The sequence below is a fragment of the Rhinolophus hipposideros genome (assembly GCF_964194185.1).
Source record: "Rhinolophus hipposideros genome assembly, chromosome: 3".
NCBI classification, from domain to species: Eukaryota; Metazoa; Chordata; class Mammalia; order Chiroptera; family Rhinolophidae; genus Rhinolophus; species Rhinolophus hipposideros.
In genome coordinates, this window is record NC_138049.1 from 8566014 (window position 1) to 8593416 (window position 27403).

The 27403-nt window shown below is 50.3% G+C and overlaps 1 protein-coding gene across 5 annotated transcripts in view; it reads right to left on the bottom strand.

The window, feature by feature from the left end:
- SYNJ2 (synaptojanin 2) overlaps nt 1-27403 on the bottom strand; it is a 95776-nt gene extending 68373 nt beyond the window's left edge. For 4 of the 5 annotated variants that reach the window (XM_081031197.1, XM_081031196.1, XM_081031200.1 and 1 more), the window contains exons 1-2: nt 27186-27403; nt 2078-2164 (exon numbers count right to left, since the gene is read on the bottom strand). In XM_081031197.1, coding sequence (XP_080887323.1) covers nt 2078-2164; nt 27186-27312 — 214 coding nt within the window. In that variant the 5' untranslated portion in view covers nt 27313-27403. Of the gene's footprint in view, nt 1-2077; nt 2230-27185 lie in introns of those variants that run through there. The other variant, XM_081031201.1, reaches the window with a different exon arrangement.

Sequence of the window (27403 nt, forward strand, 5' to 3'; positions counted from 1 at the left end):
GGAGGGGCAGGCGGGTGGGCGCTGGCTGCAGGAAGGGAAGAGGGCCCCGCCCAGGGCAGCTGCAGGAGCTGGTCACCTCTCTCCACACTCCCTGCCCGGGGATGATCCTGCTGAGGCCCACCCAGGCCCCTGACACCCCTCCACCGCCCCCCCCCACCCCAACCCCCTCCTGCAGGCACCCTGGCTCCCTGACAATGTTTCTCTGAGGGCTGCCACTTTTCCTGGTTAGGACCGATTGCCTGTAACTGACCTCAGATCAGAGGAAAAAATGCTTTCCCCTGGGGTGGAGGAAGGGACTGCCCTTCCTGTCCTGGGCATCTCAGCCTTTCTGCCCCTTTCTGCACAGAGTAGCCTGGAAGTTGAAAGCAGCCCCTGGTGCGCCAGAAGGCACAAGTTTAAAACCTGGGTGCCACTTGGCAGCTGCCGGCCCTTGGGCAAGTTACAGTACTGCACTGAATCCAGGAGACCCTCAGATACAAGATGGATCATTAATTTATGTACAAGAAAAACGTTGCCCATTACATTAGGCTAATGCAAAAGTAATTGTGGGTTTTGCAATTATTTTTAACCTTTTAAACCACTATTACTTTTGCACTAACCTAATAACTGTAAGTTATCAACAACTGTATAACACATCTGGAGTGCCTAGAAGTTACAACGTAAAAAAATGTACCACACAATAGATGAAACACAGCACGATGTAACATTAGCTGTCATCTTCACCTTCATCACTACTGAGGCAAGAAGGGCCACAGGAATTTTTTGTAACCAGAAAGATCACTGCAGGGGAAAATCCTGCAGAAAACCCTTGGCAGGCAGCGCAGTTTCATGGAAAAAGCAAGTATTTGGAGGCGGCTAGATCCAGATTTCAATTCTAGCTGAGCTTCTTACTTTAGGCAAGTTACTTGAACCCTCTGAGTCTGTTTCCTTCACAGTAAAAGCAAAGGAAGATATATAGTTGCATTGGTTTATTTGCAGGATTAGGGTAATGACTATGTAGCCTTTGGCACAAAACAGACATTTAATAAATGCATCTAGTCATGTGGGTAGCGAGTGTTTTTCCTCAACACTGTTTGGAAATGATTAATGTCATCATCAAAGTTCAGGAACAATCATCCTAGGAAAGACCCAGAAAAGTGATGGCAAACACCCGTGCTATTCTGCCAGCTTTAAACGTCCCCCATCCATGACAACAGCTGCAGAGGGAGATGTGGAGATGGACGTGCCTGGCTTGGGAAAGCCATCACGCCTGAATTTGGTCAACTCACAGCCTTTCCCATCTGACCCAGGGGACAGAGAATCAGGAGTGTTACTAGCCTCAGGTCTTCGCCCCATAATGCACTGCTGACACCGGGTGGAACCAACATATATCAGGTGGCTGAGACAGATGGAAGGACACGGGGGCTGCAGACCGAGAGGGGCACCGGGGCTCCCATGAGGTCCAAGAGTGCAGAGGTGACTCGCTGGCCCCACGGGAGGCTGCGACTCCCACTGGCGGCCGGGCTGTCCACTCGGCCCCCCGAGTCTCATACTGAGCAAGGATGCCCACTCGTTCCCACAGGCTCGCTGCCTTACGAGTCAGACTACATGGTCCATCTTGTGAACACACTTTCCTCCCTCTCCCTGCCCCCCACCTCTGCTGCTCAGGTCCTGGTGGCTTTCCTTTCCTGGCCAACAACGTCCAACGCCACTGCTCAACCTCAAGATAGACCCAGCCGGTCCAGGGGGGTTGGGACCTCTGCATCCACCCCTTCTAGAGTACAAATCCCTTGTAAGTGAAAAACAACCCCCTGGACAGATCCCCCGCCCCCCAGACTGACTTTGGGAAAACTCCGGTCCTGGTTGGCAAATAATGAAGGTGAGCTTACTTTGCAGCCAGGGCTGGAGGTAGCACAGACAGGTGAGAACCAGGCTGCACTCACCTTCACCTCTCCGCACGGAGGCGCAGGCTCAGCAAAATAAACATTTTCAAAGATCAGAAGTTAAAATAAAACCTCTAAATCTGGCAGTCTTTCCAAACTAACACGAGAGGCTCTGCCTAGCCAACAGCTTCTGTTCTGTGGGAAGGGATACTCACCAGATTTTAACCTGAGCTCCCCCAAACATCCATAAGCGTCAGTGAGCTTTGCATACTGGCCTCTAATGACCTCCTTCTCTTCCGGAGCTGGGGGAGAAACACATCACACACAACATCAGCCTGAGTCTCCCCTTGAAGTTCTCTCTCCGCAGCCTTCCAACCAGCTCCCCACCCACTTGAGAGAGAAAACGCAGAGACAATAGCTCAGCCCCCAGTAATATGTGTGGAGGTTTTACCATCAGCAAATCACCGAGCAGCAGAGATTCAGACCTCCCCACGAAAAGCTTGCTCTCTGAAAGCGCCAACCCTTTCCTGGGGGCTGGAGAGGGTGTGGGAAGGCACTGGCTCGCCCAAGGCACCAGGGAGCTGGTATCTTGGGCCTGGCCTTGTCACTCTGCACCACCATCCACGTGCCCAGAAACCGGAATGAGTCATCGTTACCCCGTGGAGGACCTTCCTTCCTAAGTATTGTCCACCATAGGCTTTGCAGTGCAAGTGCCCACCTTTTCCCAGGGACCTGCTAACACAGGGAGGCTGAACAGAAGGCCTGGTGCCCTAGGTCTGGGGACAGTGAACCCCAAGGCAAACTGCATGAGTACAGCCAACCCCAGGACTTCAGCAGGTACCCTCAACACCCAGGGCAAGACATAGCCTGGGGTGAAAGCAAAACGGACAGAGAGAAGGACCCTTAGGAGCAGGGAGCCCCCACCTTCACAATGATGCCATGGATACTGCTGGCTATTACAAGGGCAGGCCTTTGGCCACCCTTCTCAGAAGAATGTTTCCAAACGCACAGAACAAAATATAACCATGGGTGAATCCTCAAGTAAGGACCTAGCTAGTGCCATGAGGGAGACCTAGCAGGAAGGCGGTCCTCAGCCTCAACTAAATGCATTTAGCACAAGGGCTGTTGATCTGGGCTGACAGCGGAAGGCTGACACTGTGAGGTAACTTTCACAGGAACTGGGGACTAGGACGTGGACGTCTTCGGGGCCCACAGACGGGTACAATGCCCTTTTGTGACCCCACGAGTCTCCTGGTCCCACAATGCTGAGCGGTCAGGGGGACGAGACATTCTGTGCGGTCCTTGCGTCTGCTCCAAGGTGAGGTGCAGAACACCCTGTGCAGAGGCGGCCAGCCCCCTGATCAGGAATGGGCCCGGGGTCAGGTGCCTGCAGAGTCCTCCTGGAAACGGCCTGCTCCCTGCGAGGACGGGTAATCCTGTGGAAGCCCAGGCTCACCCATGGAAGTCAGTGCCCCCCTGCAGGCATGGGAGTGGCCCAAGGTGGAGTCTCCTGGTCCACAGGTGCTGTGGTGGACAGAGCTGGGAGCGGGAAACGGACAGCGCCTGGCCTCAGCTCAGGGCACACGTGGATCCATGCAAGAGAACAATTCTAACACAAATATCTATCTATGTCTATATTTCAACCCTTGGAGGTTTACAAAGTCTCCCGAAAGAACCCTGAAGCCTTAGTGTCATCCGGTCTCAGCGTGTTAACTGTAAAACAAGGAGGTCTTTGTACATTCATTCACGTCTGGGAATAATCCTGCGCAAACAGAACAGGAGGAAACTTCTCAGCAAAGTGATGTGGTCAAAGCCACACTTCAGAGGTGGAAACGTGACCACAAGGAGAAACTGTGGGAACACACGGGCCCCTTGTCCTGCTGGGTCACAGATGACAAGAGTGCACATGACGTCAGTGGGAAAATCACACACACACACACACACACACACGCACACACGACTTCTGATCTTCCTATTTTACAAACAAACCAGCACCACACCACAGGGCCCCCCTGTCCCATTCTAATCCTGCAAATTATCGACTCCCTAATATAAACATCTTTCTGCCTGACTATGTGACAACTCACAGCAAGGCACGATTCTTAGTGGCTGTGTGAGCTGGTGAGCTCTTCTACCACAAACAGATGACCCGGAAATAAGCCAGGGGACTCAGAACAACAGGCGGGGTCACCTCACAGTTGTACGCACCTGACAGCCAGGGGTGGGCAGGGCCCGGCTCTCGGCCTTCCCTGCCCCGTCCCAGCCCATGCTGGTGGCCAGCGACCCTTGGCTTATAGTCGCATCACTGCAACGTCTGCCCCCATCATCGCACGGCTGCCTTCTCCCTGTGTCTGTGTCTCTCTCCTCTTATAAGGACCCCTGTCATATTGGGTTGGGGCCCACCCTGTTCCAGCCTGAACTCACCTCCACTAATGACATTGCAATGAAATCTATTTCCAAATAAGGTCATATTCCGAGGTCCTGGGAGTGGGGACTTCAACATATGATTCTGGAGAACACAAGTGAGCCCATAACACTTGTGAATCCTTTCACCCGGGGAGCCAGTCCTTCTAAAGCCCAGCCTGCCCTGCAAACCCTCTCTCCAGTAAGCTTATTTCTTTTCTCCACGTGCTTCCCTGACCTACCACGGCACAGGGCACCCCCCACCCCGGTCCCACCCCACCCCCACATTCCCAGAGGCCTGGCCAAAGTCACTGGACGGCCCCAATAACTTGCTTGCCCTGGAGAACTGTATTTCCCCAAGTAGGTTCGAAGGAAGAAAAAAAATCCATTTTGCTCTTCAAAAGAGAGCTCACAAATCAAATCACTACGAGCATCAGGCAGGTAAGGAATGAATGAAGCTGCTGGAAGGGGCCGTGGGCGACCAGAGGACACGCACCCCTTCTAACAGGGCAGTGGTCAGTTCCAAAGGGGCATCCGGCCTCGTGCCAGCGGGTCGCCAGTTTTTCAAGAGAAATAGGACAGTCCTGATTTTTAAGTGTTGACAACCAATCTAGATTTATTTTAAGCAGTGTGTGGGCAGAACACACACCTCTGCAGACTGGATTTGGCCTGCCCACTTGCAACTTCTGTGCTTTCTACTTAATCTCTCGAAAATAGAATACTCCCGTCTTCCACACTGTAGTTGCATTTCCTGTAGGTTTTTCCCTGGGAGGATGTTTTTGCTTCCCCTCCCATTGGCCGTGACCATCCAGCGTGTTTAAGGAACGTCCTCTCCTCTACTTGCCCACCCTCTTCCTCGCCCACCTCTTGCTCTGGGACGCAGCCATTCAGTCTGTGAATGGGCACCTGACAGTCAGCCGAGGCAGGCTCTGCACCGGGGCTGAGAAGAGCCGCGTGTCATGAGTAGATGAGTGATGACAATGAAGGCCACCCCGGCAGTGGGGGCAGCTGGAGGCAGTGGCGCTGCCAAGACACATCCACAACGGCAGCGAACTGGCAGGGCCTATTTGGTGCCAGGGATCGTGCAAGTTTCCCACCAGAGCGGACAGACAAGATCAGCAGACACAATATAGACAATGATATGAGCTAAGGAGAAAAGGGGAGCAAAGAAGAGGGGCGTGAAGTGTGTGTGTGTGTGTGTGTGTGTGTGTGCGCGCGCGTGCGTGCGTGCGCGTGCGCGGTGTGAAATTGTATATAGTGTTGCAAGGTGACTTGAGAATGCAGACCTGAAGGAAGTGAGAGAGATGGCTAAGTGAAGGATTGGGAGCATTGTAGGCCCCAAAGAGCATGTGCAAAGGTCCTGAGGCAGAAGCATTCCTGGCATATTCAAGGACCAGAGAGAAGATCAGCGTGTCTGGCAGAGGAATCGGAGTGGGGGACACATTATAAAGAACTTTCTAGTTCATAAAAAGACTTGGGATTTCACTCCGAGTGAGAGGGAGTCCTTGCAGGGTTTTGAGGGTCATTCTGGCTGCTCTCTTGAGAACAGAGGGGAAAAGGGAAGGAGACCGGTTAGGAGGTACTACAGTGATCCAGGCAAGAGATGATGCTGGGTCATGGTGGTAGCAGTGGAGGCTCTGAGAGACAGTCAAATTCTGGACACACACACACACACACACACATACACACACACACACGCACTTTTTTATTATGGAAATTTCCTAAGCAAAGTAGAGTAAGTATAACAAACCCTATGTTCCCACATTACCACGTAGTAACCCCACAGTACCAACTGCTATCGGCTCATGCCCCGCCGTGTTTCATCTATCCCCCGACCTGTCTCCTACACCTGAGGTCAGTGGGTCTCAGAGTACAGCTCTCAGACAATCAGTATCAACCCGCGATAGAAATACAAACTCTCAGGCCCCACAGCAGCCCTACAGAATCAGAAACTCTGGGCTTGACACCCAGAAATCCGTGTTTTAATGAGTCCTCTCGGTGAGAATCACTACCCTAGACTATTCCGAGTAAATCCCAGACTTCATATCATTTCATCTATAAATACTTCAGCAAGAATCTCTAAAAGATGAGGGTTCTTTTAAAAAATGTAACTACAATACCATTATCACATCTAAAAAAAACTTAACTCTAAAAAACGTAACCATAATTCCTTAACATCAAAAAGGAATGTGTTTTGAAAGCAGAACCAGAAGGATTTGTGGACAGATTGGCTGTGGGATTCAAGTCAAGACAGACAGGGTTCAAGGCTGATGCCAAGTGTGTATCCTGAACAACTGCACGATGGTGTGGCCGGGACCCCTGATGGTGAAGGCTGACGGGACAGGTCTGGGTGGAGCCTCAGGAGCTCAGGCCGGACAAGCCAGCCTTGTGCCTGCGGGCACCCAGGTGGGAAGTCAAGGAGTCCAGCAGTCGTCCGGCCGAAGATACAAAGTGGGGCGTCCCCAGCAAACAGAAGGTATTCCAAATCATGAGGTTGGGGGAGATCACCTGGGGAGGGAGGGTAGGAGACAGGGTGTTTAAAGGTCAGGGAGACTGCAGAAAAATGGCCAGAAAGATATCGGGAGCACCAGACACGTGTGGTGTCCTGGAAGCGGGAGGACAGAGTGTTTCAAGGAGGCAAGAGGGGTCAGCGAAGTCAGATGCCGCTCTATGTTGGTGACAAAGTGAGCACTCGTCGTTCAGTTAGGCACTCGGGCCACGGAACAGCAGGTTCAGTAAAGTTGAGGGGCAAACCCGTAATGAGGAAAGAGAGAGAGAATGGAGACAGTGAGTAGAGACAATTTTTTGAGGACGTTCTGAGTGTGAGTGTGTGAGTGTGTGTGTGTGTGTGTGTGTTTGCATGAGGAGACTGAGAGGAAAGTGGGGCCAAAAGATTTCTCTAGGATGGGGGCGGGGTTAGCACCACTGTGTGCTGTGGTAGAAATGTTCTTGGAGAGGTAAATACCGGTAGGAGAGGGCGGGCAGCTGTGGGTCGGGCCCCTCGCTAGGTCAGCGGCACCTGACAGGAGTGGGGCCGTCCTCAAACACAGACAGCCCGTCCATGGCTGATGGGGGGCAGGGCAACATGTGTGGCAGATGGGGGGGCCGGTAATGGGGGTGCAGGTAGCGTGTGGCAATTCTCTCCTGATTGTGTCCATCTTCTCAGCACACGAGAAGTAACCCATCAGCTAAGATGGAGGAGGAAGTGGAGAAGCTAGCAGAATGAGACAAGGGAAGGTGTCTAGGATGGTGGGAGAGTGAACAGAATACAGAAGTGATTGAAGGGCCTGCCACCCAAGACTTAAGGATCAGGAAGTGACAGTGAGACTGGTCAGCGTGGGAGTGGCCCTCTCCAGAAACTTCCAGCTGCACAGAGGCAGGTACAGGCGAGAACAAAGGATCTAACCAGTGGATTCACCAAGTGAGTAGGACCACGCAAGGGAGGGAGTGTCCAAGCCAGCGTGAAGGACACAGTCCTTGGAGGAGGGGAGGTCAGGGTCCTGAAGGCCAAGGCCGTCGGAAGGACCATCACTGTGACTGAAGGTACCAAGAGTGAGGGCAGGACTCAACACAGAGAGGCCGACAGGGGAAGGAGGTAACACCGCCCAGGAGCCAGGCAAGTTCAGGGAAGGGTAGTGGGGGACGGGGTCCCTCGGTGTGTGTGGGCAGAGGATTAACAGAGCCTGCTAGAGAATTAACCTTGGCTTCACTTTCTAGCCCTGTTTCCCTGGTAACCTGATAAACGTTGTCCGTGTTACTAGACAACATGCTTGTGATAAAAGCAGACCCAACTGGTGGAAGGAGCTGGACTGAGAGGAACCACAGGAGAATGGTCACAGCGCGGGGGCGTGTGGAGACTGTCCTTTGAGAGCCCTGGAAGTTCAGTGCCCTGACACTTCCCGGGGGGCAGCCCCAGCATCCATGCCGGGTGAGGGAGCCAGGCCTGGGGCTCTCCCGACGGCCGGGTGGACGCCCAGGGCTGCTGTGCTGTGAGGACATGTCTAGAGGACGTGGGCTGTGGCCCCTGTCCTGGACCCGAGTGGGGTGTTGGCACTTTGGACATTTAGACAAGCCTAGGGAGACCTGCTGGTGGGTGCTGTGCATGAGATTCAAAGCTGAGTGCTTTTCCAGAGGAGGGAAGGAGAGCATCTGGAGGGGACAGAGAGGAGCTCAGGGGTCACACATCCCACCTGCGGTCCTGTTGGCCAGGTGGAATGGAAGAGAACCAGCCCCCACTTGAGAAGCCTGCGGGGAAAACGGTGGCTTGTCTCACGCAGAGCAAACTTGGCCATGGATTCTGGTTCCCAGCTCAGAGCTCTGTCGTCAGACTTCTTCAGGCTGGGGCTGGTCTCAGAGGGAGTGGCAGTCTGCTTCTTAAACCCAGGCCAAGCAGGCCGTGCTCCCGAGCGGCAAACAGCCAGCCCAGATCAATACTCAATACTCAGACCAACCACATGTGCCTCATTCTCTCATATTTTCCACAATAACATGCCATAAGGAAATTCCAGCAAAGCCCAGCTCACAGGTCAGAAAAGCAAGTAGGTCAAGTTAACAACGCAGGCAGCCCAAGCCTGAGGTCCCATTTGTGGCTGCATTCCTGTGTGTGATATTAAACCAGCCTCTTGTATTTCAGGGTCTCAAGAGGCTAGAATCATCGAGATCAAGGTCACTGCCTCTGCGTGTGCTCATTCTGAGCTCAGCTCAGACTGGCTTGTCGCTGTTCCTTCCAGAGTTATCAGTTTGGAGCAAAAGCAGCTCTTCAGAAAGACAATGGTTTTCCGAGGGCGGACAGAGGCGGTAAGAGGGTTGCTAAGCACAGTGGAAATCAAAACATCAGACTGAAACAGAAGCCGCGGAGCCACGACAAAGGCCAAGCAGGCAGACACGTCAGCCCGCTGAGAAACTTTCCTCACCGCCACCTTCCCTCACCAAGACACCCAGACCACACAGAAGAGCCAGTGGCGAGGGGGGGCTCAGAAACTCATTACCGAGCAAATGCATTGCCTCCCACCAGGCTGTGCTGCTGTGCACAACCCAGCCCTAGGAAAGAAGAACATCCATCCTCTCCTGCGGCCACAGCTGGAAAAACATCTGCGGGCAGGGGCGGGCCCCTCCACGCCCCTCCCGAGGTCAGCTGGGGCTGAGGTTACTAAGGCCACAGGAGACGGCCCACTCCTTGGACAAGAGGGCTTGCGTGCAGAGCTGGACACGGAGCCTTTAGAGTTGAGTCTTCTTTTTTTTCCTTAAAAAGAGGGAATGCAGGCCTTAAAAAAATACTGAGACAGTGTTGAATGTGCTTCTGACAGAGCCAGGGACAGGGAAAGCCCTGACCGGCTTTCCTCACCTCATAGGACGGCACAGCATGGGGTGGCCCTCCCACCCAACAGGGAGTGAGAATGAAGCATAAAAATACCCATTCTCTCCAAATGTGCACGTTCTCTTTAAACCTGGGGGACACAGGTGTTTCTGGGCGGTGCCCATGGCCGGACCACAGACCTCACTCCTGCGCCTTTGGTCTCTACCCCTCCCCCGGGGGACTCCTGCTGGAGCGAGGCCGATTGTGTCACTTCCTCGTACAACAAGCCCTTCAACAGGTTTTCTTCCTGTGACTAACAAACTAGGTCCACAGCCTGGGCCTACTTTTCCAGTTTCTTCACTAACTAACCAGCCAAGCCAGTTCCTTGGTCCTTCTCCCCGTTCTTCCTTACTCAGATTGTCCTCCACGTGAAAGCCCTGCCCGGTCCTGCTAGGACCTCATCTCAGGGCCTCCTCCCTTGCAAAGAAGGCCTATTTCCATACATGCGCATGTGCACGTGTGCGCACACACACAGACCCCTTCAGAAGCCACACAGTGTGATTCATACATGTCTTTTTATGCTACATGAGATGCAGGAAGGGAGCGGCGGGCAACTCCATCACTCGACAAGGATTGCAGGTGCCTCCTGTGTGCCGCCGGGGTTGTTCTGGGTACTGGAGAAACGGCAGCGAGGCGGGAGCACCACCAGAAGACGCATTACTTCAGGGATGAGGTGACGCTGAGGGACACAATTCAGGCCTGAGACGGGGCTGGCAAGGCGGACGGCTCTGGGGACAGCTGAAAAGCTTCCTGGGAGCGGCGAGGACCAAAGTCTGGCTGGAACTGCATCAAGGCAGAGCAGGCAGAAGGGAGAGTGGCGATCGCGTGCGTGGACGATCCCTTCTTATGGGGGACACAGGGAAAGAAAGTGGGGATTGGGGTTCAGAGAGGGTTTCTTAACATGACATACAATAGTCTGTTAGTGTAATGGTGGGAATGACCTAGCAAGGAAGTAAAGGGGGAAACTGTGCAAAGTCTTCCAAGGGGAGAGGGAACAGGAGCCGGCAGAAAGGTGGAATGGTAGGAGCCCTATGATGGAGGGAAGGTGGGGCCCCCCAGCACGGGGCAAGCAGATGAGGTGATGGGGCTGCTGATAGTTGTCTTCATTTGCTTTTATCTTCTCAGTGACATAGGAAGCAAAATCATTAGCTGACCAGGACAAGGCGCTAAAGGCTTGAGAAGATGTGAAACAGTCGTCTTGGAAACCCTTTATGAGGTCACAGCAGACAAGCCACTATCCTTGTGTTGTCCTGCAGCCACTCAGAGACGCGTGTAGGCACAAGGAGGAGGGGATACGGGCTTATTCAGAGTTGGGGAGTTTGCCTGGCAGGTATGACGGAGAGAGTGTGGTTTAAAGCGTGGCGACTGTGCCGAGAGCAGCCATCACCGTGGATTGGAACCTTAGCAAGACGAGCAGGGGCCAAGCACGAGGGGAGTGAAGCTGGGTCAGCCGTCCGCAGACTAGAGGTCTTGTAGGCTGCAGAACCCCTGCAGGGCTTCTGCGGGACTCCGGGGGGCAAAGGCAAGTAGGGAAGGCGGCTTGAAGCTGAACTCCAGGTGTGACACTGGCACACAAGTCCAGGAAAGGTGAGAGAAGGGCAACTTGGAGCAGGCACGTGGCTGACGCTTCGTTATTCACACCCCCACGCCTAAGCAATACTTGGGGGCATATATTGTGACGAGTTTGGCCTGTTTTTCCACACAGGTCTATTAATTCAACAAGCCTGTTTACTCACAGGGGCCCCACCCAACATGGGGGAGTTGGTATTCACATGATTTTTATAAAAGGGCAGAAAAACCTTCTCAGGTGACCCTATTACCTGCATTTCATTAATTTGGAAACTGCCTCCTCCCATTGCCCACCCAGCCAGAGGCTTCCCAGGAATAGGTCCAGCCTTGGACACAGAAGAGCGTGGGGGCTGGTCAGAACCTGGGCTGCGGGTCTCAAACACTTCATAGCAGGGAGTCCCCCACTGCATCCCCAGGGACACGTCCACCCTGAGGTGTCAATGTGTCATCCACACTTGGGCTGAGCAAGCAAGCATCCCGCATTTGCTGCAGGGCCCCCAGTCTTTCCCGGGCTACCTGGAGCTGCTCCACGGGGGACCGTGTCCAGTCTCCCCGACATCTGCCCATGAAATCCTTTGGCTGCAGTAGCCTCTTTCTAGGGAAGAGTTCATTCTTGCCTTTACAGAATGAACACATTGCTGCCTCTGATGCCTGTCCCACACTCCGCCTAGGGGGCCCATTTTGTCCCTCCAACCAGGGCCTTTTCATATACAATGCCATACCTACTGCCTGCCCAAACACTGGCTATGGTGACCCCTCCTATGTCCTGCCGCAGCTGTGGTTCATGCCTCAAGCCCCTGACCATGCCCTGACGTTCTCAGCACTAAGCTGGGCTGGGCGGGACCCCGAGCAGGTGTGTCCCCTAGAGGGCAAGGCAAATCTGGGCTCATCTGGAAGCCTGTGGGGCTGCCCAGAGAGCCAGGGCATTCCCACATGTCTCCTGGGAAAGGGGAGAAGCACAGATGTAAGGGGCCAGGAGGGAGGGCTGAGGCTCAGGGAGTGCCCTGTCTGTCACCCGGGACCACCAGGCATCAATCACAGGAGGGAGGCAAGAAAAAGGGGGGCTTGTGAAGAATCAGCACTCAGCCGGCCCACACGGACGAGGCAGAGCCGGCAGTGCTGGCGCCAGAGTCGTGGCGTGGCCATTTGCGCTTTTCCTTTTGAGAATACTTAGTCTATCCTTTGCCAATTTTTCTGTTGAACTCTTTGCCCTTCTTCGTGATCTATAGGTTGCTCTTTTATATACGATGGTGATCGATCTTCGGCCCCTTTATATGTTGCAAAGGGTTGTGCACAGTTTCCTTTCAGGCTGTTGCTTGTCTTTTAGCTACATTTACGGTGATATTCCGGGGTTTTAAATTTTTATGTAGTCAAATCTACCAGTCTGACACGGGGTGGAGGAGGAAAGGGGGCCTGAGGGGGCCCTCAGTGCTGCTCCCACATCTTTGCACGGGTTATGAGGGTACCTTCACTTCGTGAAAATTCATGCAGCTGTACACTTAGCTGTACACTTCATTTTTCTACATATGTTATACTTCAATTAAAATATTTCTTTAATGTTGTAAAGATTTTGTAGGGTATCCGATGGACACTTGTCTCATTAGGGAGACCACCTCAGGGATGATGCAGATGCCTGATCACTTCACTGTACACCTGAAGCTGAAGCTGAACAATACTGAATGCCAACTACAATATATATATGGTCATGGGAGGTGGAGTACAGCATAGGGAATAGAGCTAATGGAATTATAACAGCATGTACAATGTCAGAGGGGTTGTAGATTGGGGGCGGGGTTCTCACTTTGTGAGGGGTGTAAATGTCTAACTAGTACATTGTTTTGTACATCTGAAACTAATAAAAAAACATTTCTTAAATCTGCCAGGCATTTCATCTTTATCACTTCTGAGTTTTATGCTTTACTGAGGAAGGCTTTTCATACCATAAACTGTGGAAGCTTCTCCTATTATTTTCTTCTAATACTTTATAAGTTGGATTTCTCTACTCTTAACTCTTAAATACCTCCGGAATTTATTCTAATATATGCTCTAATGCACGCTCTAATTTAATTAGATTCTACATGGGTTTAACAAAACCTTTCCCTTCCGTATGAGAATTTGACATTTGTTTAACTCTCTAGCTCTGGTTCTCTGGTTCATAAAGGTAAAATGTCAACTATGTTACTACATAACACGACTGACTTCCGGTGAAAATGACTTCAACTGGCAAATTGCTTCTGAATAGGGAAGTACCGTAAATGAACGATAAACTCCTGATGGGGACACTGGGCTTGAGGCTCCCTTGAGTATGACAGCTCTTGGAACTGGGCATGCCCCTGGGTGAACCCCGGAACCTATACTTTGGGGGTTTTGTAAGGGATGCGGGCTCCTGTGGGCACGAGGCTTTAAGCCGGGGAAGAAGCTAGTTACCAACAGAAGACTGCTGAGCAATCACCTGCCTCAACTGCTGCAAAGAGCACTCACTCCCCTGGACGAGGGACAGCTGGCACCGTGGGGCAGGTGGGCCCAGTCTCCGCCCTTCTCCTTTCCGACCAGCGAGCCAAGGGGACCAGGTCTGGGTGTCCGGTTGAATGAAGGCAGACCCCATGAGGCACTGCTCTGGTCAAGGGCACCAACACCACTGACCGGATCCCCCTTTTCCTGCCTGACTTAAACGGTCCCCTGTATAATAGACTAAATTACTCTCCTGAGTCTGCTGTGCTCCCTCGTCTTTATTCTATTGATCTTTTGCCTACAGTACCATTGTTAGGGCTTTACAGTATGTTTTACTATCTGGTAGATCCAGTGTGTCCTCACTGATCTTCTTCAAAATCTTCCTGGCTACTTTTGCCAATCCTACATCATTCAGCAGTATTTCCGGAGCCTCTCCTCACACCAGACGTGTTGAGAAGGCCGTGCTGAACAAGACCGACGCTCCCATACTAGTTTCCTAGGGCTGCTGTACCAAAGCACCACAACCTAGGGGGTTAAACCAACGGCAATTTATTCTCTCCCGGTTCTGGAGGCCGGAAGTCCAGAACCCAGGTGTGGCAGGGCCGCGCTTCCTCTGCATGTGCGGCGGGAGGAGCCTTCCTGGCCTCCAGCTGCTGGGGCCCAGGCGGTCCTTGGCTGGTGGCAGCAGCACTCCAGTCCCTGCCTCTGTCTTCACACCGCCCTGTTCCTTCTGTGTCTGTGTGTTCACAGGGCTCTACCTCCGTGCGTGTCTGTCTATGTTGCCTCTTCTTGTAAAGACACAAGTCCTGGTGAATTAAGAGCCCACCCTACTTCACTACAACCTCATCTTACTTTACATCTTAATTACGTCTGCAAAGACCCTATTTCCAAACAAGGTCACATTCAGTTAGCAGGGGTTAGGACTTGAATGTATCTTTAGGGGGGACGCAATGCCACCCACAGCATCCTGCTCCAAGGAGCTTGCAGTCTCACCAACAGGAGATGCAAGCAAATAAATAAGGTGAGTTCAGTGATAAGTGCAATGAAGATAAGAAAACAGACGCCAGAACAGAGACCTAATTAAGATGTAAAGTCACCGTGGGCTAGTAATGCTAGGGTGGTCAGGAAAGTCCCACCCAAGTCACTGGGAGAGGCGGCCGGGCAGAGGGCAGAGGGCAGAGCAAGTACGCACATGCTGTGGCCAGACCCCGTCAGGATCATCGAGGCGAATGAACCCAGGGAGACGAGGCTGGAGACAGCCCAGGCAGAGAACACAGGCCGTGCAGGCTTGCTTGATCAGGATGCTGTGTGGGGACTAGGGGGACCCCGGGAGTGGAAGGGGGAGGCTTGTCAGGCAGCAACTGCCAGTCCAAGTGAGAGAGGCTACTGGTTGGATTCACGCTGTAGCAGCTTCAACAGGAGAACTGGTGGGTTATATTTTGGAGGTGGAGTGGTCTGGGCCTGCTGGAGGATTGGACGGGGTGGAGGGGTGAGCAGGAGCGGACGGGCTTTGAGGTCTTTGTCCTGAATGTTTGCCCCACCCATATTTGGGTGCCACTGACCAAAATGGAGGCTTACGATAAGAATAGGTTTAAATATGGGGGGTGTCCCAGATAGACTTTAAAATCAGTCCGATTTTATATTTAATAAATATAAAGTTTAATATCAAATTCCTGTGGATTGGAATTTAATTGGATTTTACTCAGATACGTGCATTTATAGATTAATTGGAGAAGAACTAACTTAACATCTGTACATATTGATGTCCCTATCCCAAGAATATGGTATACTTTTTCATTGGTGTTTCAGTAAAGTTTTATAGCTTTCTTCTTTTAGGCCTTATGAATTTTATTGTGTTTATTCCCAGAAACTGTAGTCACTGGGAGTGGAATCTTTGTTTCTCATTCCATACTCTGATTGACTAATGATGGTAAATGGGAAAGCTACCAAGTTTTATCTATTTAGCTTGTAAAGCAGCCACCTTATTAATTTGCTAAGTCTAATGGCCCACCACATACCTATCACCTAGCTCCAACAGATATTAGCATTTCCCCAATCTTATTTCACTTATCCTCCCCTCCCTGCTGTGTGTGTGTGTGTGTGTGTGTGTGTGTGTGTGTGTCCGTCTAGCTCCTGGAGTACTGACAAACATATGTCAGACATGGTATCACTGCATTCATGGATACTCCTGGATTTTCTAAGTGTAAAATCTTATCATCTCACCCAAAAGACTTGAGAGTGCTCAGGAGGGGAGAAAACAGAAGCCACAGAATGGAGCACTCTCCTAGGGGGCCCAGCAGAAAGGTGGTGACTCAACTAACGCCACAAAGTTCATCCTCGAAAGCTCACCGACTTTTCTTATAGAACCACTCCTCAAGTCTTGCTTCTGGGTCTGTTTTCTCTCTTACGACAAAATTCTACTAAGATCTCAGTCACCTCATTTTCCTAACAGCAAACAAGCAAAAATCTAGAGCGGAAGGGTGCTGCTGAAGTCAGATACACACCCTCAAAACCCCCTCTGTGGTCTGGAGCTATTCCTAGGCAGGCAACGCTATTTCCTTATAATTTCTCACTTCATATATGTGCTCTTACGTAATTTGTTCCTATGCTGTAGGGGTACAAACATCAGTTCCGCAGTTGGATGAAAATTTTATTACTACACAAGTTAGAAAAAAGCCTTTACCAGTAGACTTTCTCCAGGGCACCCTCCAGCCCACACTGTGCCTTCCAGTAAATTGGAACAGAAAAAAGCACCCCCTCTGGACAGATTCAGACACAGAGTCACAGCTTGGAAAGCAGGGCAGCGGGCAGGAAACGTGGAGGAACCTCTCCAAAACCTGGCACGGAGGCCTAGACATTCCAGGGTCCCCCATCCCAGGGTCCCTGGGGTCTTTGGAATTGTCAATATTTTTAACATCTTAATGGAAATCACACCTCTTCCTTTGTCAATATACAGCAAAACTTTATCGATAGATACAAGGTCTGACAATTAAATTTGCAAACTCATCCTAGAAAAAGTGCTGCATACCTCACTGCTGAATATCACTACGGTCACCTTCCAGGTTCTCCCCTTGGGAAGCTGTGCACCAATGCCAGTATCTAGTCCACCCTTCAAAGCAATTTTGGAACTTTTTTTCTGGAATGGCCATCAGAGCTGTCATCATATTACCCTTGATGCCCTGAATGTCATAAAAATGTCTTTCTTCCAATATTTCCTTTATCTTCGGGTAAAGAAAGAAGTCATTGGGGGCCAGATCAGGTGAGTAGGGAGGATGTTCCATTACACTTATTTGTTTACGGGCTAAAAACTCCCTCCCAGACAGTGCCGTGTGAGCTGGTGCATTGTCGTGATGCAAGAGCCATGAATTGTTGACGTAAAGTTCAGGTCATCTAACTTTTTCACGCAGCTTTACAGCACTTCAAGATAGTAAACTTGGTTAACTGTTTGTCCAGTTGGTACAAATTCATAATGAATAATCCCTCTGATATCAAAAAGGTTAGCAACATCGTTGCAACTAGTTCGCAAACTTAATTGTCACAGCTCATAGACAGACAGATAGATAGATAGATAGATAAAGTTCTGTTATTCTGATTAAAATCAATTCATACTACCGGGCAAAAATCTCTTAGTCCTTACCCCAAAACACTGCTCTTATAGTCTGCCTGGAGAAAAAGTCAAGTAGCCCTTGGAAATGAGAAATAGAAGATTCTGTCCACTAAAGAGACAAAATCTCAGCGTGGAATTCCATCCCTGCGGCTCCACTGCTGGCCCTCTCACACTACCCACACTGACGCGTTCTGACTGCTCCTCCTCCCCTCCAGATCCATGGCTCCTCCCCTCTAGTTCCTAAGCTCCTCCCTTCTGGTCACGGGCTCCTCTCCTGGTGGTCTGTAAGAAGACAAGTAGATGATACACAACGTAGATAGACCTTGTTACAAGGGCCTGGCTCAGGCCTGGGCAGGTGGCAAGTGATTTTCAGCCTTCATTTGCCAATATTCCTTTCTTTATCCACACCATTTAAATGCAAACGAATCCACTGTTGAAACAGGCTGGGACACGAGTGTCACTGTTGTGTTGGGCCCGAGCATGTGGATGGCTTTGGCATCGCACAGCACTCTGACCATTCCTTGCTGCACTCCACTTGACCTCAGCTTTGCTAAATCGGGAAGCAGGAGCAGCAGAAAACTGTCTCCTCTGCTTAAAGAGAGTTTTTCCAACATACAATATTTAACAGCCATGGATAAGATGCATGGTGAAGCTAAGTTCATACAACCATAGTCAGCTAAAACAGACAGGTAAAAAAGACTGCTCGTGCCCAGACACACAAACTCTCCACTCCAGTCCATATTATTAAAAAAAAAACAAAAACTTATGCAATTTGATGAAAAACAGTTTTAAGAATAGCAATGCATATTAATAAGAATCAGCTAAAGGGGCTATTCAAATATCATAGTTTGTGGTATTTTAATAAATAACCCTACTTTGTATTCCTAATTTAAGCTTCAATTGTGAATACTTTTTAAAATCTTTTTGCTGGTTATAGGAAAGGGGCAGAATGAAGGAGAGATATTCCATGCATTTTAATTAATTCATAAGTATCCAATAAAAAATGTATAACATCAGATTCCTAGGTTTAGCTCAGACTTAGATCTGAACCATCTTAGATTTTATGTTTCCAGACCATTTCTCCTAAAATTCATATTTTGGGGTAGTTAATAATTTTAAGTAGGTGTGTCAAGGGGTGATGGTACTTATTTGCTTATGCTTAGTGTTTAAACTTTGTTTTTTTAAAGACATAAAGAATCTCAGAGTAGAAAAGCAATACACGTTGTTATTCACTTATTTTCAGATTAGGATTCTGAGGCCTGGAGGGATTAACTCCCTTCCCCCCAGACCCAAGACAAAGACGCATAAGGAGCCAGAGCCAGGAGAAGAAGCAGGTGAAGGGTTTGGAGGAGGCATGTCCACATTCTAGGCTCAGCCCCCAGAACAAGGAAGCAGTTTGCTTTTCCTGAGCAGAGATTACCACCGCCAATCATTAATAAGCCAGCACAAGTTGAAAGCAAAACGGGAGAGGCCCGCAGAGATGCTCATGTTCAGTCTGGCCATTTTCCTAGATCTCGATGGTTGGCTGGACCATCCATCCAGTTCTCCGCTGGATCTGAGCGTCAGTTGTGAACACCCTGCCTGCTCCCCACTCCACCCCTCAAATCCCACATCAACACTGAAATGAGAATGAAACCAAGAGTCCTTCTGACTTCGATTAAATTTCCTTTTAAATCCTAGCACTAGAAATCATCTCTCTCCTCCTCCTCCTCCTCCCCCACTCGGCCTGCTGCTTCCCCCCCCTCCAGAAGCTTAGCCTTTCCCTCGGATAATCAGCAGCCCCCGAGGCAGCAGAAGACAGTAGCTGGACTTGACTACCGGTCACACGGTCCTTCTGGCAGCTAAAGACAACATCTTGTCCTAAGTTCCGTTTCAGCTCCTGAGCCCTAAGGTGGAAGGACCCCCTGGTTAATTTCTCATGACATCAGAGGGATGCTGGAAAAGATCTCAGAGCTGTCCTCAAGACCTGAAGAAATGATTCATTACCGTTACCTCACCTCTAACCAATCAGCTTCCAACACGGCCCCGAAAGCCTAACCCCAGATGTCTTGTGATTTTGCCCCACAGAATCTGTAACCTACACACCGCTGGGGAGTCAGTTTGTTTAGAGCACAAGCTCCCTCAACATTAAACTATTTGTTCTTTCTATACTGCAGACTCCTGCTCGTGCATTTCTTTGGGCCAGTGTGTGCAGGCAGGCGACCCAAGGGAAAACACTGAGGTTCTGGTAACAAGAAGAGCATTCGGTGGCCCAAGTTCTGCTCGGCGAGACCTCACACTGCTTTAAAGGACCGGGAAAGTCCCTTTTCATTTCTTATCACCTGTTTTACCCTCAGACCTTGTCAAGGAGCCAAAATGGCAGAAGATGAAGCCCTGTTCTCAGGGAGCACACAGTTGCATTGAAAATACACAAGGAAGAGGGGCAGTTGGAGAGGAGAGCTCAGCGGCTTGGCCTCAGGCTGCACGGGGCTTTCAGGAGGCTGGCCCGGGAGGCGCCCTCATGTCCCAGCGTCTGCGAAGGGAGGAGGCAGAGCAGAAGTAGCATAGATGCGGGAACAGAATTAAGTACTAGCTCCCATGATATTACAGAAGCCTCTCCATGTCCTCAAGAAACTGCTTTAAAATTAAGTTCAGACTTTCGCACTCATATTTTGAAATTGCTCCCCAAAACTGGGTCCCCCAGAAGGCGCTGCCCTGCCCGCCCTCCACAGCTAATGCACTCAAGAGTGAATCCTTCCACCCTGAATCATTTCTGACCCAGGAAGCTTTACAAGCAAATGGCAACCCGCCAGCTTCATATGCCAGGAATGCAGCCTGCGTCTCCCCCAGGACCCATCCAGACGCATCCAGCCTTTCTGGATGGGGGCCCTTTGCTATGGTACCTGGCACAACAGCAGGCCCACACACAACAGAGGTCCAGTGCCCACGTTGGGCACAAAGCATGGTTAAGCCCACCCACTTGGCAGAGCCCCTCCACCCCATCAAACAACAGGGCCAGGAAGACATTCAGGGACCTCTCCCCACTCAAAATTGAGGAGATCTTTGGGATGACACCAGTCCAACATTTTATCTGTTTGACCGTCCCGTTCAGAAGCACGTCCTTGGGAAGTCTGGTGTCTCACTGCTGCCTCTACGCCGAGAACCTGGCAGTTCCTTTAGCGCCAGGCTCGGTTCTAGCTGCTGGGGCAGGCCTACAGGAGGAGACCCAGCGCTGCCCCAGTTCGGCTGGATCGCAGGACCGAAGCCCACACTCTTTCACACTCTCTCTCGAAGATCAGGTTTCCCTTTGCAGCAGCGCATGCACTGCTCGGAGGTGGGTGACTGCTTCCCCAAGCCTGAACGCTCCTCTGCAAAGAGGGTCGGATGAAAACCCAGTCGTTTACCATCACCCGCAGTGACCCTTATCTTCACTGCCTACACGTGTGCTTTGAAATCCAAGATAAGCAGCAAGACAATGAGACAGATCTGGTCTTTTTCACACACAAACAGAATTTTCTTTTTTCTGAGAAATGAGATTTTACTAAACATACTCTTGTTCTCTGGCTCCTCCCAGCTCAGATCACAGCTCCTCCACTACCTCGCGGTAGCAGCTCAGGCAAATCCTTGTTTTTTCCTTTTGAACATTAAAAAAGATGATTTTTATTTTTTAATTATGTTTCACCACCACACTAAAATGATACAGGTTTACTATGTCATCTCTATCAATAACATTTTTAGGAGAAATTAAATGGAGCTGCATATACAAATGCTTCATTAATCACTGGAAAACTATGTTCTCATTGTTTCGGGCAAGTTCTCATGCTTCTCTGTGCCTCAGTTTCTCCAAGTGTAAAATGGAGATGAATCAGTACCTGTTGAACAACCCACGTAAACCACTTAGAACAGTGCCTGGTACATGATAAGCACCCCATAAACGTTAGCTATGATTATAAAGTTGGACCAAAGTTTATTTAACCGGCTAAAAACTCCAAACAGCTTGGAATGAACAGCCTTAAAGCAAAATGGGCTCCTGATGTGTGAAGATTTCCTGAGATAAATTTCTACCCCTTAGAATACTGGATTGAGGAAATGCATATTTTTAAAGGTCTTATTGTCGTCAAGAATGACTTACATTTACGGAACAGTCTCCAAAGGCTCCTTCCAGCAAATCCTTCAAAGCAGTTTCTAGGAAGTGCCTTTAACAGGTCTGTTTCCACACTGACCTTATGCGTGATGATGGAAGCAGAATCTGTCTCCGCAGCCTGGAAACGCTAGCGTAGCTCTGGGTTTTGCTTTCTAGCCTTCGGCGTGGTCACGCAGACACCCTTGCCAGCCCACCATTCCACCCAGTCCTGCCTGAAAATGCTTCAGGGGCCCATGCCTCATTCCCAAATCTGAGTATGGGGCAGTTTTCCAGGCTTCAGGGACACTTCAAGTAGAAAGAAACAAGCAGAAAATATTCCCCATCCTCAGGTGGCAAGGCTGAACCAGTCCAGCAATAGAAGCTGAGCACCCCCAAATCACAAAGGGGCACCTAGGCACCCCAGGACCAGATGCCTCAGAGGTGAGACCCAGATGCACACAGGTGCCCAGAGCAGGCAGCCCTGACATTTTCAGGGTACGAAACACAGTATCAATGGGGCACGGCACCCCGCATGTCAAACTACTTTAAAGTTTTAAATCAAGCTAACAAACTATTAAACAAAACTTGTGCTATCCTCTTAGCTTGAGAACTACCCCTGGGACTAACTGGAAGGTTGTGGCCAGTGCGGGGAGCCGCCCCCACCCGCCCGGTGCTTTCCACCGAACTCCCCCTACCCCGTGCAGTCTGTCGGGGCCCTGGGAATAGACCTGAGCTGGCCAGAGCAGATTGGGCTCCATGTGTGTAGGTGATTCCAGAGTCTGGAGTAGCTGGAGTGTAGTCCAGAGAGAGAAGCACAAATGGCAGGTGGACATGGCCCCTTGGCCCCCCTCGTCATTCATGTGACAGGCACAAGTCAAGGCCCCTCTTGCTGTGGTCTAGGGTCAGAGGGTCCAGACATCTCCTCTGAGCCCATCAATGACATCCAAGGAGGAGACCCTGCTCTTCTAGGCCGTGGTGTACTCTTCCCGTGTGACCACTTTGTTTTTAAAAATGTATCTTGGCCAGAATCTCAGAATCAACTCACACCACCATGGGCCAGCAGGTTTCTGCTGTTGGTCACATTTAAATCCATCAAGTAAAATTTGGACTGAAACACATATACACAAATGCAAATCGGGGGAAAAAAAAATCCAAGCCAAATAAATCAAAAGCTTGCTTGGCTTTGAACCAGTTACATTTTAGGAGGCCTACTTTTTCATTAAAAACAAACAATACAGGGATGGATGACATACATCTGAAATATATTGATAACCATCGAGGCTAAATGACAGGTACATGGGGGATTCGTTTTTCCTTCCACTTTTGTGCACATTTGAAAATTCTCACCATTAAAGGTTAAAGCCCCTCAAAAGGAGTCTGGCAAGATTGGAAATCATGTTTTTCCTACCAGTGAGTCACAAAACCACAGGGAAAAGCTTGCACTAACCCAGTTTGCGCTTTTGTAAATATTGTGCTGAACAAACCTGCAGCTCGGAAGGAGGCAGATTTGAGCCATGGGGGCCACCGGGCCGCTGTGGCCCCGGGTCACAGCTCAGTTTTCCCAAGGCAGGAGATTTGGAGCTCTCACCTGGCTCGACCTGTGCTTCGGTCTTTACCAAGGAGAACTGATAGAATGGCCACTCATTTGATTCTTTCAGATGCTCTTAAGCAAACTTCAAGTCACTGACCAAATAGACCAGGGCCACAAAGCCCCGAGGAAGTGACCAAGGCAACAGTTCAGATGAAGACTTGGTGGCTTCATAGCCACCTCTCCAATTCAAGCAAAGTGCTACATTGTGGCCTCTAAGGAAACACAGCAGCTGGGAAAACCCAGGCCAGGTGTTTACATAGAAATCTCCCCCAGAAGCTCAAAGTAATTTAGGGACACTCACTAATTAATTTAATTAAGTCTGCCAAGCCTCCTCCCCACCTGTTCAACAGCCAGGCTGGGGCTGGGGAGAGGTAAGGCTGCACACGCCCTCACCAACACAAGTGCAAACACACAGACACTTGAGGCCACCCCTCCTGGGAGGCTGTTTGAACAACCATGAACTTTGGAGCACTGGTGCTGGCTCTGGAAATGTGGAAATGGATGAAAGGCATGCACAACAGGCACATTTCCTTTAGTCATTTCCACACTAAGTCTAAAAGAGACAACGAGAAAGACAGCACGGACTTTTTGTCCCCATGTGAGAAGAAGCGAATGTCTGCACCCTAAGTCTCTAGTGTGCGCCAAGGGAAATCGTGACATGCTATGGCTTTCTACCTCTACCTGACACGCCTCCTACTACTGAATCAGGTCACAAAGAAAACTTTATAAAAACCTTTGAAATGGGTGCCAATATGTTTGGCTTTTCTGCCTTTGGAATTCCTGTCCCCACTGATCCACCTTACAGACATATACTCCACCTAATTCTTTTAGAAGCAGGAACTGGGAAGTACTCTTTCAGCAACCCTCCTGCTGGCAGGCCAGATGGCCCGGTGTGGAGACCTCTGCAGTCAGGTCAGAACAAAGGACTGACCCCGGCAATCACCAATCCAGGGTCATCGGTTTTTCCTAAACTCCCAAACCAACTCAAGCCCCTACTATCTCCAAGCTCTGCCTGAAAACACTAAGCAGTTGTGAGCCCTTCCACAGAGAGGCCTTTTCAAGTTAGGATCCTTATGCGGTAAAATGTGCCTTGAAGAGCTGTGCTTGCACTTCTCAGGGCCACCTCACTCTCTGCTGCTCCCCATAAAAACCACAGCATGCATCTGCCACAGAGCTGGGCAGAACTTGGGACCACTAGGTGGCTGGGGAGAAACTACTAGCCACATAGGAACAAGCCCGCCACTTCAGTGTCCCTGGTCTCTCATTCCTCACTGGGGAGACCCATCACAGGAAACCACAGCTGAAGTGAATGAAAAAGGAAGCTGCCTCCAACCTTGCATCTCACAGAAAGGTGACCAGGTCAGGATTCCGCCACCAGCTGTGCCAGCTGCCACAGGTGCACTGTCCCACATAAAAGTAGAGATTGCACCCTTCTGGGGGAAAACAAATGAAAGCACTCCTAACATTGTCAAGGAAAGGAAAGCAAAAAAGCTTGGGAATTTCCGATTCAGAGCCATTCTCGCCAATTTAGGATACTTTAAAAGTTTGAGGGGCCATCCCGGTGGCTCAGGTGGTTAGAGCTCCATGCTCCTAACTCCGAAGGCTGCCGGTTCGATTCCCACATGGGCCAGTGGGCTCTCAACCACAAGGATAGATTGCCAGTTCAACTCCTTGACTCCTACAAGGGATGGTGGGCTGCGCCCCCTGCAACTAAGATTGAACACGGCACCTTGAGCTGAGCTGCCACTGAGCTGCCGCTGAGCTACCAGATGGCTCAGTTGGTTGGAGAGCGTCCTCTCAACCACAAGGTTGTTGGTTTGATTCCCACAAGGGATGGTGGGCTGCGCCCCCTGCAACTAGCAACGGCAACTGGACCTGGAGCTGAGCTGCGCCCTCCACAACTAAGACTGAAAGGACAACAACTTGAGTTGGAAAAGAAAAAAGTCCTGGAAGTACACACTGTACCCCAATAAAGTCCTGTTCCCCTTCCCCAATAAAATCTTTAAAAAAATAAAAAAGTTTGAGATAACAACTTTCTAGTAAGAGAAGGCTCTCACAATCCTTTTCAGGACCAGCAATACTACCAAATGCCATAGCTGCTCTTTAAAAATAGTTTCACTTAAGAAAAAAAGACTTTAGGGGTGTCCGGTGAGCTCAGTTGGTTATAGCCCAGTGCTCTTAACAATAAGGTTGCTGGTTTGATCCCCACATGGGCCACTGTGAGCTGCACCCTCTACAACTAGATTGAAACAACTACTTGACTTGCAGCTTGGGTCTTGGAAAAAACACACTTAGAATAAAAATAAAAATAAAAAAGTTAAAAAAAGAGAAAAACAGATTTTAAAAATTAAGTATCAGCCCACAGTCTACAGAAAAATGAATGCTAGGTTAAGTGACAAATACACATGAGTTGAGGATGTGCCCATTGCAATCATTACACCCTTGGTTCTAGAATCCAGTGTATTGTGTCTCAGCCCCAACTTAATTTCCAAGTGAAAAATGTTACTTTCATTAATAATTTTAAAATCTTCACTTTTGAAAAGGTAGAGTCTTTTTTTTCCAAGTGGCTTCGAAGGAACTCTTAAATGTATGAATCTTGCTTAACGTTGTAATGCAACTGAAGGACGTTTTAATCTCTTTGATGAAGCAATAGCTTTGTACCATGAATTAATCTTTCAGCTCTAATAAATGTGGTATGAAGTGGACATCTAAAATGGAATAGAAATTTCTGTGGTTTTTTCCTCGCAAGACCTTAGCAAATGACCAAACTTGGACTTTTCGGGACCGAGCACAAATTGGAATAATCTGACAATAATTTCATCCACGATTCCCTGCACACTTATGGTGCTGACAATACTGGAGACATTGTTTCAGTAAGCAAGTGACTGAAAACAAGCCCATAACTATATGCTAATGAAATTATTAGGGAAGTGGAAATAGAAGAGATGGTCCTTCCAAGATGCATATCCTAATTGAAGAATCGATGTACACAAATGCGAAAAAGAGACTGGAGATATTTATGAAGTGTGTGGAGACGAAGGCCCCCATCATCCACCTCCTAAAAGACAAGTGACCTTCCTCTGAGCTTTGTTTAGTACGAACGAGGGAAGATGGGACAGCTGGACACCAGTTGGGAGCCTACTTTCTCCAGTGTTCAAGATTAAAGTTCTAACAATCCTACCTAGCTTCACTCACTTTGGTGTTACCTAGGCCTTCTTCGTGAATGTTAGCCACAAAACAAGGGACCAGGGGTCCATTGTAGGAAGCCATGCATTGTATGACATGACAGAAATAGCTGCATAGGAGTCAGATAGAGCTGTGTCACCTTGGGCAAGTTTCTTAGTCTCTTCAGGCCTCAGTTTACTCATCTGTTATATGGGGATAACAGTAGCTCTTTTGTAGAATTGTGAACATTCCATGAGATTGTCTCTAAAGTCTTTGGCACAACACCAGTCTCAAGACTTCCTGAAGTCCACATGTGAAACATACTGGTTTGGCATCTAACATCAAGTACACCAGCATGAAGGTGGAGTCATCAGGAAGTGTATTTGCCTCCAAGTTGTATACTTTGCGTTACCAACGCGTCTCTGCCAAGCATTTATGTGAGACAAAGGCGACATGAGCAGGAAAAGAGGAAGACCAAATATGAGATGGATTGACTCCTTAAAAGAAGCCATTGGTATGAGTCTACAGGAGCTGAGCAGGTGTTGAGGAGGGGACACTGTGGACAACACTCATTCATAGGGTCCCTCATTACAGGGTCACCAGGAGTCTCAGCCGCACCTAGGAACACACACCATGGTGTCATCAACGGTTTCTCCGGAGCCAATGTTATGGTCCTTTCGTCCCCATCCCCTCTGGGAGCGAAGCCAGCCAACACAAGCCAATGGGTTTCATCAACAGGTGCAAATAGATGAGGGGCGCCAGGCACACGGCTCGGCTCGCTTCTAAATCGACGCCCTCGGATCGCCCAGCAGCGCGCGGTGTCCGGGTCCAGCGCGGGGCATCAAAGGCCGGAGCCGGCTCCGCGCGAAGCGAACCCAGCGGCCCGCGCGCAGAGGAGCTGCCGGGCCCTCCGGAGTCCCAGCGCGACTTCATTCAAACACGCCACCCCCACCGCACTCCCGGTGACACCTCGGGGAAGGGAGGTGCCCAGGTCTCCCAGTCTCCGCGGGGCAGGCGCCTCCTCCCCGGGCGTCCCAGCTCCCCGGCCCCGGGCCCCCTGCGGGGTCGCAGCCACTCACCGAGCGTGGCCACCGTCCCGGCCTCGAAGAGCAGGCAGTCCCTCCGGCCGCGCGCCTCCAGCAGGACGCTGCTGTCCCCCGAGGCGTCCAGCCGCCCGAGCAGCCGCAGCCCTTTGCTCAGAGCCATGAGCGCGGGGGCCGCGAGCGGCCCGAGGGCGAGCAGCCGCCCGGCTCCCCACGCGCGCAACTTCCAGGAGCCCCCGGAGCGCGGGGCGCGG